The sequence below is a fragment of the Maylandia zebra genome, linkage group LG10, assembly GCF_041146795.1.
Source record: "Maylandia zebra isolate NMK-2024a linkage group LG10, Mzebra_GT3a, whole genome shotgun sequence".
NCBI classification, from domain to species: Eukaryota; Metazoa; Chordata; class Actinopteri; order Cichliformes; family Cichlidae; genus Maylandia; species Maylandia zebra.
This window is the reverse complement of record NC_135176.1, coordinates 8,132,385-8,145,783: the sequence shown is the minus strand read 5'-3', so window position 1 is coordinate 8,145,783 and position 13,399 is coordinate 8,132,385. Positions and strand designations below refer to the sequence as shown.

The following is a 13,399-nucleotide window of genomic DNA, read 5'->3' as shown; positions in this document are numbered from 1 at the left end:
AAAAAACTAAATAAAAAAATAAAATAAAAAAATAAATAAATTACAAAAAAAAAAAAAAAAAAAAAAAAAAAAAAAAAAAAAAAAAATCACACCATACAAAATGTATACTGCATATTAATAAATAATCTTTATTTAGTAAAGTCTGCACATTGCGCTTTGATGTCACACCCAAATCATTTTTAAAAATGGATGTTTATTCTCTGTAAAATTTCATATTTAGAATTTCTGTACACATTTAAAGGTACAACTTTTATCACTACACTAAAGTGTCACCAAAGAGAAACAAAGTAGAAAAAAAGAAAGAATAACCCCCAACAAAACCCAAACATAAAACAAGATTCCTAAACTTTATCCCTACCATCACAGCTTGCAAAGCTTGATTATTGATTCCACTGTGCTTACCCCGATTTCCCCCAGAGAAGACCAACAAATAGCTAGGCTTGGTCAAAGAGAGCTACAGGTAAGAAGTGTCCAAGAAATGAGACGTGTGTTGGTGTGCAAAAGAGAGAAAAAGAGATGACAAAGAGAAGATAAGAATCACATTTACTATAAAGGAGAAGTGACTGAACAAGACACAAAAGGTACTCCAAGAAATCTTTCTAACAATGTTGCAGCAGTGGTCGTGAGTGTTTTTTTCCCCTCCCCCAGTAGGGAGATTTATTAGTGCAGTTAGTTGACACTAGTTGTGGCAAACCACTTTCCACAGACCGGCTTACTCCGCTCAGTGGCACGGCAGTAGTTTGTGAATTTCTCTTTCAGGAGCTGTCGGTACTGGTGGCGGTTGTTGTAGAAAGACTGGTTTCTTTCTAGAAACGCCTGAATTTCATCCTGCGTGAGACAATTCTCTTCGTCGGAAGTCACTTCTGAGTCCTCCTGTTTTAAGAACACGAGCAGAATAGAGAACGTGAGAGCCAGAACAGAGACGTAACCTTCTGAATTTCTGTAGGCAGACTACAAGTAAAGATGTTTTTTGTAACCAAAAGAGCTAATCAAGAGCTGAGAAACGTACAAAGCATTTTAACTGGGTGCTTGAAGATGCATCTCACCGTCATTTAAGATGTAAGTAAGTGAACTTATTTTTCTTAGTTAATCATATCCGTCAGATAAATTTGCAAGACATTGATAGTGAGCCACATACAAAGCTGTAATGCTGTGAATGCTATAATTACATGAGTGGTACTGCAAGTGTTTGATATACAAGTATAAGCCACTATTTTGAGGAAAAAGTATGTTCTGTAGATGCAACTTTTACATCCTGGTGACTTGTGGAAATTAAAGTTATGCATCTCTTGCAGGAGCTTAAAAATAAATGCCTGAATAACTATGTGGGGCTGCTGCAGACATAGTGGCCAAGTGGTAAGATGTGCTTCAAGAAGGACTGTGTCCAGAAATATTGTATTAATTCTAATTTTAAAAACCTGATATGTAGCTTAATGCAGAAAACAAGCCAGCTTCCCAGCCAGTTTTTAAGGTAGGTGTGCTGAGGTTTAACTGGGCCATGCTTGAATCCTTTATATTCATACTGATAATCATTTATTGTGCCAGTATTCCGTTTTAAACTTATGCAAATATACCTGAAATCAGTGTGAAATCACATCAATCATGTGTGACGATTTTGTCAGGCAGCAATAAATCCAGATACAAGCTTGCTGGCTGAAGCTCATCTGAAATACAGGCTGCCTATAATCTTTGTAGGAATATAAAGTGTCTAGGCTCATCTTCTTGACAGTCTCCTCACTCACAACACTCATAATAAAGCTGCAGTTCATGTTAGTGTTGCAAACTTTGCATCTGCACCTAGGAGATCATTCATCAGAGGCTCTATGTAGATTGGAGTGAGTAGAGCAGCAGCAGTCAGAGTTTGTGAACTGGGTGAGAGAGATTGTGCTGCTCTGAGCAACTGTAGCATAGCAGTTGTGTATAATTTATTCACACCATACTATCTGACTGTACGTTTTTACCATCCAGTCTCCAAAGCTCAAAAAGGTATTGGGGACATTCCTGGGTAGTAGTTACTACATCTCTACAGTTAACATATTTCTCACTTACCAGAAGTTCTACAAGACTTATATTTGCCATTGCAGGCCTCATGTGAAGGCTGAGGTTTTTCTGATGTACAGTCCACGGTAACCGTAGAGCAATACTGGCAAATGTATCGCCACATAAGGTGGAAAAGATTTCTTTGGTTCGACATGTGTGCGTTGAAGGCGGACTGTGGCCTGTTGTGTTCCCATCTGGCATGAAACCTTCACCCTTATGAGCCTGTGAAAATGTGCATCATGTTAGTGGGTAAACAGTGCTAAAGATTTTGCATACAGCATATAAAAACAATAAAAACAAAACTGTGTACTTTCTCGCCTTACCTCATTGCTACAGAACCCCTTGCCCTTCCTTTTTTTCTTTTTACTCTTGCACTGTGCATTTTCCTCAGAGTGTGGCCAGCAATCAACACAGCTGTCCATTCCATCCTCCTTGTCTTCAGCACAGTGATGAAGGTTTGGGTCATCTCCTTCAGAAGATAAAGAACCGTGAGGCAAAAATATGAACAATATCCTAAATTGAATCTTTGTTCTTCTCAAAACAGACCTGCTTCATCGTGGTTGCAGATTCCCTCGGAGCAGGCGATGTCAGAGCCTTCTCGCGATCCCGTTTCGCTGCCTTCCATACTTGAGGAGTAGCCGCAGTCACTTCCATTGCTGTGTGCTGACAAATCTGGAAAAATGGATGAGAACATTTGTTTTCCAGCTTTAAGCTAAGACCCGTGTTACTTATCCAAAACCCTCCTTAAAAATACAGGACTGATGTCTGTGTACATTTGTTTTACCTTGTTTGGTGTTGTCTGGGCAACGACAGGAAGTGCTCCTATTGGTGGCGACGGTCTCATCACAGCCGGCTTCATCCTCCTCATCGTGGCTACCACAGACCTTGCAACTGCTCTCCACAGACTCAAGAGAACCCTGGGAGTGAGGCAAAGAGAGATGTAGTTGCAGAACAACAAAGATAAATAAAAAAGGAAAGCCAGATTATTAGATCATGATTACCTCATCAAGATTCTTCTCCTTGTCCTCTCCCTCCTGTTCAGATGTATCAAATCCGCACTTGTTTTTGCGTCGATTTTTTCGCTTTTGCCTCTTTTTCTCCTGCTTCAGCTCTTTGGCTCTCTCCTCCTCAGACAGCTCCTCGACAAACTGCTCCAAACGGCTGATGCCCTGCATCTTCTCCACTGCCATCTATGCATGTAGTGAAAGGGACATTACCTTGGAGTTGCAACAGCCACAGTGCATTTATCATCTGATAAACACGTAGCCATATGTACCTCAAAACCTTTACGTAGTGCATCAATTCCCAAATGGAACAATATCTGCCAGGTCTGCTCCTCGGCTCGGAGTTTCTGCCAGATCCTGTGGAGCCGCTCATAGAGATGAATACCCAGACAGGTCAGGACTTCCTCTTGTGCAATGTCAATGGTTTTTGCATGTCTCTCTCTGCGTCTTAAGGAAAAAGTTAATAAATAACAATCAACTGAAATCAGAAATTATCAAAAGGTAGAAAATTACTCAAAATGAAAATTTGAGCCCGACTTACTCGTATCCTCCTGAGAACTCGGGCTCTGCCCTGCCAAGGAGATGAGCGATAAAGTCGGTTTCACAGCAGACGTGGATGTGCCGTTCATGGGGGCAACAGCACAGTCCCTCATACAGCGCAGCACAGTACCCCTTCTCTTTATTGCAGTCCACCTCCCCAACCAAGATGTTATATGCCCTCAGCACTTTATTTTTACAGTCTGTGCAAAACCTGAGGACAAAAAAAAAAAAAAAAAAAAAAAAAAAAGGAACACACCATTAGTTTCCTTTTAACAACTAAAAAAAGAACATTTTACAAATAAAAGTTAAGATAGGTAAAGATTACCTGTGTTTATGCAAGTATGTCTCCAGCGTCTCAAGAAGACAGGCACTGTCAATCAGTACCACCTCATCTCTGCACTCCTGAGACATCAGCTCCCACACATCCATCCAGCTTCCCCTGTAACATACAATTATTACACCAATGTCATTCCAGTGAACAGTTATCAGCTTCTAAACCTGCAGAAACTGATTTTTTGGAAACAGTGGAGATAAAGTCTATCCAATACTGACATGTCATTTTAAATAACACGTTATAACACTTTGGATATTTACACAGACAGCAGACACAGACGTGTTATCATTATCATCATTAGGAGTCATCTGAGGCCAGTTATTTTACCTCTCTTTAGTGAGCTTTGTAAAAGGGAAATCTCTAGCTCTTTAGCTTCTAAATGCTCTTCTATGTTGATTTCTATTGCCAGTATACATATTATGAAAAATGCTATACTGCTGTGAATATCAAGCAGAGGGGCTTACAGACTGACATGCTAATACCTTGATTCACACAACAGCATTATTTTCAGCTTTAGAGGGATTGGCATAAGTTAGCCTGTTTTGCTTTCAACAACTTACTGACCAAACGCAACGACCACCTTCAAGCTCTTCAATGCCAACACAACACAACTGAATGAAAGATATGGGTGTAACCAGGAGTTTCAAACACTTTGATCAACAAGACTGGGTGTAAATGTCTTAAATGCATGACTGTGGTAGAGCATGGCTTACAGGCATATTTTTTTCCTAGCAGAGCACAACTGACACAACACTGAATATTTGTCTACCACAAATATATCAATAATGCCACTCGTTTGTTTATATACTTTTTCTTCTTCGAAAGAACATGTTAGTTTTATTTAGAAAAAGCGTCATGCAGCATGTCCAGAATAGCAGCTCTGACTCTGTTTCACTACTTGCAGCACAAGTAGCACAGTAACATGAAGTGTTGCTAACTAGTTTGCTGGTAAAGAACACTGAACTCATCAGTTTCCTTTTTCAGCAGAGCCACAACATATGCAATGGTATATGCAATGTATATACACTTATACTGTCACGTAGGGCTGCTCGATTATGGCAAAAATGATAATCACGATTATTTTCACTGAAATTGAGATCTCGATTATTTGACGATATTTATTTAACCCTTTAAGACCTACCATAGAACCAAGTCCGCCAGAGCTTATATTATATTTTTACATGCTGTAGTGCCATTTTTGGGAGCATTTCAAGTTGCTATACATCAATACAACTGTTATAGCCCATATTTTAATAATATGTATGCATTAAGTCAGTAATTAGTAATTAATTACATTAGTAATTACATTAATTGCAAAAAAGTGCAATAAACTACAAAAAAATTGAAAATCTTTTTTTTTTTTTTTTTTTTTTTTTTACATATATTTCTACTTGGGGAAATTTAAGAGGCTTATTCCTCAAAACTTTAAATACAAAAAAGTTGCAAAAAATAGTTTACAACAACAGGAAATTTATTTTGAGTGTCTTCATAGTTTTACTTTGGAGATACAGCAATTTTTATATACTGCAGGAAAAACAAAAAACAATCCTATGATGCAAATTTGCAAAGAAAACAGCATGTGCATCAAAATAAACTATTTCCAGCTGTGCAATTCGAGTTCTAAGCATCCCAGAAACTATTCAGAAAAGTCAAACATGACTTATAAAAAACACCAGTATAGGCTTTTAAGGCCTACAAGTAAAAAACTACATTTTCCGCGAAAATGACGTCACTTCCGGTGTCTGTCAGGAAATGGCGGACATTTGATAGTTCGTGTTGACATCTTTTTCAATGTGGGAAGTGTTATGAACAGCTGATCGGATCGGCAAAGTGTGTTTCTGGAATATTATGTTTTTGTTCCTGCAAACGCTTTTTATGCAATTTTTGCAAAGCTATATGTGGAAGGAAACCGTGGCCGAGGACAAGCTGATGGCATCAGATGTAAGTACAACTCCTCCGGTTTCATATGCAAAACAAATTATTGCGCTAGCTTACGCGGTTCCGGTTCTACAGGGATTTAAAGGGTTAACAATAACAATGTATTGAATAATGACTTTAAAAAAATAATATAAAATAGAATGCAAATACTGATAACAGTGCAAATGTTTGCAATATAAAAAATTAATGAAAAATGTAAACATTATGTTTAGTGAACTTTGCAGTGTTGCTCTGTGGTGCAGCTACGACACCGTAGCAAAGTTTACACACTATGTCTACTTGATCCACGTCTGACTCCGCGAACCCATAATGTTTCCACACCACTGAAGGTTTTTTTTTTTTTTACCTCTCTTTTCAACCAACGGCAGTCACTCTCCTCTCCAAATAACTTCGGCTTAGCTTTCCGAGCTTTCCTCGGGTCCTCTTAATTGTTGTGATGCTGTTCGAAATGCAGAGAGGTGCGCTCGATTTGCCACACGGAGCAGCGCGAGAGTAAAGCACGAGGGGGGGGGGGGCTAATAATCGGCTCAGTCATTTTTAATGATCGTTGAAAGCCCAGATCGTAATCGTGATTAAAATTCGATTAATTGAGCAGCCTTACTGTCACGCAAAGGTTTAGGGTTACTAATGAAACCTGAAGCACTACAATCAGCCGATTTCAGTTAGTGTGTCAGAGGAGGAAAACAGCAACGTAGTTTAGAGTGTGAATATGGACATTTTTTTCATTTGCACAAAAGAACGAGATAAATGGTAAAGTGGAAAACTGCATCCAGGACAGAAACAACCACATTATGCTGCTAACAAAACTTCGGTTCTTTTGCAAGCATCTGCACAGACTGCATGCTAAAGCTAAGCTAGTAACTGCATTATTTTCAAGAAAAGTGTTGTGTGTAATATGTGGAATGGTGGCTTGAGTCTGCAGAGGCCTGCAGAGGCAAACATGTGAAAATGTGCATCATGCTAGTGGGTAAACAGTGCTGAAGATTTTTCATACAGCATATAAAAAGCAAAACAAAATTGTGTACTTTCGCGCCTCATCTCATTGCTACAGAACCCTCTCATTTTACCTCTTGCACTGTGCAACTCCAACACTGATCACAATAAACAGCGTGAAGACCTCAACAAACATGTACAAACATTTGACCCACAGCATTCAATTAATTCGCATGAGTGTTGCTGCTTGGTGGTTACTCTCAAAACGGAGCCAAAGAGAACCCAATGAGAATCAATAGGAGAATTGATAAGAAAGAAATCAATAACGGATATCGATAATTGAATTGGAATTGCTAAATTCTTATCAAATCCCATTCCTAATGTGTACACAGGCCATTTTCAACAAGTTTACCTGAATACCTGATCATGTAAACACAGATGAAAACCGTGTTTTGTCTTCTGTCACAATTCTCTTAATTCTTTCATTTTGTGAAAAACAACATCTGAAAGAACATGTTAATGAGCACAAGATAAAAGTAGGAGCATTACTCACCCCAGAGGTTTCGGCTTGTGTGTGTCTAAGGAGTGTAACTGGCAGCGTTTGTTCTTTTTACTTTTCGGAATAGCGTCAATCACGTCATTCAATTTTGCCCTGTTAAAGAAAATTTGAATAAAATAAAAAATGTAAAAATTATAACGACTTTAAATAAAACAGTGTAAGTACACTACTATCATCTCTGACACTAAACTGGTAGAGTGGCAGTAGCTACTGTCACTGCTTGTTAGAAACCTGAAAGCCTTGCGTGTACATATAAGAGTTAAAAATTTATATTGATTAGCACTCTGACCTGTAATAAAGCACTGTATTTTTCTCTCCAGCTTACCCATGGACATAGAAGAGCGTGTAGAGTTTCTTCACATCTGCCAAACATGTCTTGGTGACAGAGAGCATGCCTGTGGGTTTCACAGTGAGGGGCTCCAGGGCTGGGTTCCCCGATTCCACTAGATGTGAGAAGAGACGCTCCACACTTCGTCTGCAGCCCACGCATGGAACCAGCTGAGCTAGTGCACTGTACACCTCTCTTGATGCCACCATCAGAGCAATATTCAAGTCCTGCTGGTTCAACTTGGAGTGATACTGTGAGCCAAAGAATCACCACTGTTAGCAAATAACAGAGGGCAAGCTACCTCTTTTAAGCTAAGCTTGTGTAGGTAATAGGATTTTTTTTTTTAATTTTAGAAGAAAGGAGTAGAACAAAACTCACCTCAGAAAACTGTTTCAAGTGTGAAGTGTTTATTTCGTGACTATCAACATCCATTACACTGTCAGAAAACTCCATTACCATCTGATGAGAGACACGAGGTAACTGTAAGGCTTAACTGTATTCCTGTGTTACATTTTAATGTATATCAAATGAGCATAATCACAGGCAAAACTGTCTCTTTGCTTTGACACTTTAACGGTACAGCAGTCACATGCTAGCTTCATTAACATTTCTTTTTTTTTTTTTTTTACTGTGGCTATACCAAAAGACAAAACAAACAGCTTTCTCACCGTGAGTGTTTCATCGATATACAGGGGGATCTGTCTTGCCAGAAATGGGTATTCCTCTTCCCCCTCCCTGCAGATTGCTACTAGGCGTGCCATGACTTCCAGTTCTACCTGCAGATTACACACAGCAAACCCCCTGATCAATTTGAACACAGGCTACAACGAGCTAATGCTAATCTGGTGCAGGTTACTACCGGCCAACAACACGATCAAGCGATCTGACAAATCACCAGGTGCAAAGGGTGCTAATTATCAGCCATCTGCTGAATTTAACTACATGTGTAATGGTGCAAATGCAGATATAGAAACTTGGATACAGATTTGTACCGACCCTAGATTTATCCTGCTAAGTTAGCAAAACAACCTGGTAAACGAGAGCTTCAACAGATGACGAGAGCTGAATTGCGTTTAATGTCGTTATATTCATTTGCACAAGTTTGGACCAAAATAATTCCAGTCATTAAGACGTGTTTATTAGCGCTGGCATTTTTATCGCTGAGCAGGATAAACCAGTAACCGGCGAGTAGCAAGTTATCATTAGCATGTTGGCTAATTTCATTTCCCAAAGCGCTTTTAGAAAGTGAGGAAGCCAGTCGGCGTATTCAGGACGCGATGTTCTCCTCATAACGGAGTGTATGACAGCTTAACACATACTTTATATGTTACAGTGTTGCTTTAGTTTCCCTACGCCCTGTCGATGCGAGTAAACTTGGTTAACTTATCCGTTTGCTGATCGTCAGCGTCGCGAATTCTACAAAGCTAACATTAGCAAGCTTGAATACGGCTAATATAAAGTTCAGCTGGGTGACTGGCTACTTAGCGTCCGACACTTTCGTCCGTTTTTTTTTTTTACCAACACTTACACGATTGATTTTTATTATCTTGGCAGATAAAGGCGCACGACTACAACTAACTATTGATTTTACTTACCCTCTCCTGAAAGACTCCTTAAAGAAATAAACAACTGCGACAGTGAGAGAAGCTGCTACGGTGGCGGAATCTTCATTACTGATTTCACCTTTGCCCTGCTCACGTAGGCGCTGACGTCTTAAAGCGTGCGGCCTACAGAGGGCGCTATGTTGGCAGGAAAAAGCCGATTCACGTTCACATTGTAAGTGTAGATTGAAACAAATCATAATCTTAGTGTATCATAGAGTATAGTATATCATATTATAGTTCGTGGCAATTCAGACATAAAACTAAACTTAAATAAATTCATTCATTGTAATTTACTGGATTCTTTAGAATAAACTGTTTCATGTTTCTAGAGCCGATGATAATGCTCATACGTTTGTGAGGATGGTGGTGGGAATAGACTGGTGATAATGCACAAAGTGCATAATTTTAAAATGATTAAACAAAGCGTAGATTTTATTGTCATATTTCGTTGTATAAACTAGATTAACCACTGAGATTTGAGTAGAACATTACTGTGAGAAAAAGAAACAGGTGCTTAATAGCTGCATGTTACATTGAGGGTTAGGCTATAATTTTAGCTCATTTTAACAGTCATATTTGACAGTGAAACAATTGTGATGGAGTTGAGCTTTATTCAAGGGGCCAAATAAAAATATTTAATGAAACAATTGGGAAATGCAAGCATTTTTTCTTCACAATCCCCTTCTTGTAGGGTCTGAGAAAATAACTGGTCAAATCAATATAGTGACAAATTATTAGTTTAATAATTTATCAGGAGTCCTTTGGAAGTTGCAAATTATGGACATAATTCAAAGATGTTTGCCATGGCCTTACTGTCTGCATGTGCATCTTTATTTTACAGATTGTGATCAATGTCATATTCCAAGCCTTCATGACACTTTTTTTCTTCCCATCATTCTACTACATTTTGATCTTAGTTTTATGTGTCTAAACAATGCAATTTCTTCATTTAATTGTCCATTATTTTCTATTTAACCCTTCTATTTTGTGCCTGATCAATAGTTTGCATCTTGTGTTGAAGTCCATTTTCTCTCATTAAGTATTTTCTTTATGATAGACTTGGATAATGATGATGAGTGGTTTCATGTTGTACAGGGTTTCATCTTTTTCATGGAAATGATACTGCGATCATTCACCATTTTGTCTGCTGCTGATATCCTGTTCCTTGAACTTAAAGAAGAACGTCTGCACCTGAAGTCATGCTGTGGTACTACTTTTAGCTGCTCCTGTATTTCCAAGATGTAGGGGTGATAACAGCAGGTAGCTCCGCATATTTGGGTTGACATATTTTTATGCCAGAGGCCCTTCCTGAAACAACCCTCAAAGGATTTTTTTTGTCCAATCCCAGGACTGAACTGGAAATTTTTTACTTGTTAAGCGAGTGTTTAAATCATTATTTTACTGTGGTATTCAACTAAAATAATTTTTTTTAACCTGAATGCATAATATGTATGCGCATAACTGTAACAAAGTCCTTCTTCATCTTCAGTTTAATGTCACTCACTGTGAGTGGAATGCAGAAACTAGCAGCAACAGATTACATTTTAGAAAAATGCATACAAATGCAAAATAACTGAGCCTCACTGAATATCGTAGTTCATGTCCTCATTTATTCACCCATATACATATAAAAAGATATTTGCATAAAATATTCTGCACAAGATTATTTTCAGCATGTAATCTTTTAAATGTCAGTTGTCTGGACTTTCAACGTCTGTCACTCGAGCAGTAACAGACATTTAAACAACCTTTAAAATAACACAAATCCTTTTCAGTGCACAGAATTACCAGAATTTGACTGTAATTCCATAGAAATGTAATACATATATCACAAAACAATTTATGAACATGTACAGCAGCAAAATACACAGTGAAAAAAAAGTGCTACAATTAATCGTGTCCACAACTGAGTTGGTCAATCCTGTCATGACATTGGCAAGCAAGAAAAACAGAAGCTGATTCCTGCTGACAGCTTGAATGAGGCACAGTCTCCCTATTTCACCGCTCTTTTTGTCACCATCGTAGTGCTTTTTGTACAAATTCCATGACGAAGGTACAAAGTGACAGCCGGATGCTCTTTTAGAGAACAACAGAATGATATCAACTAAACCGAGGCAGGACAGGAAAAACAAGGACTGTGCGACACTCCAGAGGTAGAAAGGGAAATTGGCCAAGCGGCGAGAGACTGGTTCCACAAGCGTCTGACATGTGTGCAAAGCAGCATACAGGGCGAAACTTCCCAACAAGAGGCTAACAAGTGTTCTGAGCCACACTCTAACATTGGCTCGTGGCTGCATCACATAAAGTCCAATTTGAACTCCTGAAAGGTAGATGGCCACATAGCCAAATATAGAGAACAGGCCCTCTTTGTTAGCGTGCAGAAAGTCCTTTTCTCTGTCAGTATTGTGGATGATAAAAGCTTTGAGCCCTGAAGTCTCCAGAGTGAACTGATAAAATCCGCTGATCAGAAGGGCAAAGATCCACAGCAGACTGGTTGGTAAAACAACTAAAAGCACAGAGGCCATAACTCTGACGATGGCTAGTGTGAAGAAGAAATTCCAGTGGACGCCGTATTCTGTCACGTGCTCGTGGTAGCTGGTCATTTTGACACTCACTAGCCTCCCCATGCCAAGAGCAACCAGGGGCCAGACAGACAGGAGCTGCTTTGCAACATGACTCATTTTGGACCCTGAGATGTTCCTCCTCCGTGCTTCAGGGCACACCAGGGCATTTGCGAAGATAAACGCTCCAACTCCAAAGTCCATAACCCCTGTGCCATAGGTCTCCGTTTTAGCATATCGTCTTGGGAAGACACTGAAGTCTACGGCCAGAATGCTGATGGCTGTTTTCACATTTACAAACACCCTGAAGAGAGTCACAAAGGGAACCTGATTGAATTCAACGTGACTCTGCAGAAAGGCGCTGACAGTGTTCTTCGGGCACCCACAGCAGATGTAGCAGAACACACAAGCAGAAAAAAAGGTCAGGCTCACGGCGACCTGGTGGAGAACGCTGCTCAGAACAGTGCACGACAGGACGAGGGGTACAATGAGAGCACAGAAGTCTAGAAGCAGGTGAGAAAACAGAGGGTGTGGTAGTGGCAGGTTCCCTTTGGCTTGATAGTAAAGTATCAAAAAGAGCCCTCTGTTGACAACACACACTGGGGAGAGGAACGAGCCCAGGGCCACCTCCTCCAGGCTGGTCCCATTGAGATTGCTGACAAATGCCTCCTTCAGTTCCCTCTGAGCCATGGCCTGCACACATTTAAATTCATTATTTTAGACGCTGAAAGAAAATTACTGGTAAAATCATTGAATACGCAACACAGACAGTGGAAGATTAAACCATCATGTGTTGATTTTGCTGGGACAAGGATAGACTTTCTGAATAAAAGCTTTACAGGCGAAAATACAGGCGACATACAGGCGAAGCAGCCTTTATTAGTAGACACTGACTTTTAACGAAGTACTGGGAAAAACAACGTACCTAGATCATCAGCTGGATATGAATTTCAATTTGAACTTGCAAACATAATTTCACCAGTGCTTACTCAGTGCAGGATAGGAATTCATTTCTCTCGCCTGCTCTACGTCCTTTACACGCTACAAAGATTATTTACAGTTTATAAGAACTTACCCAAGGTTTGTCTGTTGCGGACTGGAAATAGCTTACAGATATACCGGTTTTACAGCATTTCTAATTACAACTGCTGAAAGCCAGGAGACTAACCCAACCATGATGTCTGCACCTACAGAGAATGCCTTCGCTCATTTCCGTATTGGTTCTCTTGACGCATTCAGGGGAACTCGGATTTCTGTCAACTTCCAATGATAACGGCGCAAATATTTTTTGTGCATGTTGAATTAAACGACTGAAAAAAGGTATTTACTTACTATTTGTAAGATTTTAGATTTCACCACCAAAGAGGCTTAGCATCATCGAAATCAAATAAGTAATTTATTGGGCCCTTAATGTGGAAGCATATTGGAGGACGTAACAAGAAAACTATTATAACAATTATAACATCGAATTAGCTGGTCATTAAAAAGTTAATCTTGCTAGGTCATAAATGTCCCAGTTTTAGGGAAACATGTCCCTCATAGAAATCCCAGCCGGTGC

At 39.4% G+C, this 13,399-nt stretch overlaps 2 protein-coding genes across 2 annotated transcripts; both read right to left on the bottom strand.

The window, feature by feature from the left end:
- Positions 1 to 105: 105 nt before the first annotated feature.
- Positions 106 to 9,425, bottom strand: ggnbp2 (gametogenetin binding protein 2). The gene is made up of 14 exons (XM_004557434.4): positions 9,272 to 9,425; positions 8,345 to 8,452; positions 8,055 to 8,135; positions 7,674 to 7,927; positions 7,343 to 7,441; positions 3,910 to 4,023; positions 3,586 to 3,795; positions 3,317 to 3,491; positions 3,042 to 3,230; positions 2,825 to 2,957; positions 2,587 to 2,712; positions 2,364 to 2,509; positions 2,050 to 2,262; positions 106 to 873 (listed from the first exon to the last, which is right to left on the bottom strand). Exons 2-14 carry the CDS (start codon positions 8,435 to 8,437, stop codon positions 670 to 672), a joined length of 2,037 nt encoding a protein of 678 aa, XP_004557491.1. The 5' UTR covers positions 8,438 to 8,452; positions 9,272 to 9,425; the 3' UTR covers positions 106 to 669.
- Positions 9,426 to 10,873: 1,448 nt separating this feature from the next.
- Positions 10,874 to 13,075, bottom strand: pigw (phosphatidylinositol glycan anchor biosynthesis, class W). The gene is made up of 2 exons (XM_004557436.3): positions 12,917 to 13,075; positions 10,874 to 12,534 (listed from the first exon to the last, which is right to left on the bottom strand). The coding sequence occupies exon 2, from the start codon at positions 12,529 to 12,531 to the stop codon at positions 11,065 to 11,067; it is 1,467 nt and encodes a 488-aa protein (XP_004557493.3). The 5' UTR covers positions 12,532 to 12,534; positions 12,917 to 13,075; the 3' UTR covers positions 10,874 to 11,064.
- Between the last annotated feature and the right edge of the window lie 324 nt (positions 13,076 to 13,399).

Bases quoted from the DNA above. Each gene is read 5' to 3' on its own strand.
- ggnbp2 (XM_004557434.4), bottom strand. From the start codon at position 8,437: ATGGCACGCCTAGTAGCAATCTGCAGGGAGGGGGAAGAGGAATACCCA. The intron at 2,510-2,586 runs GTCTGTTTTGAG...TATCTTCTGAAG, and splicing joins CTGCAACCACGATGAAGCAG to GAGATGACCCAAACCTTCAT. The intron at 2,263-2,363 runs GTAAGGCGAGAA...ACATTTTCACAG, and splicing joins AGGGGTTCTGTAGCAATGAG to GCTCATAAGGGTGAAGGTTT.
- pigw (XM_004557436.3), bottom strand. From the start codon at position 12,531: ATGGCTCAGAGGGAACTGAAGGAGGCATTTGTCAGCAATCTCAATGGG.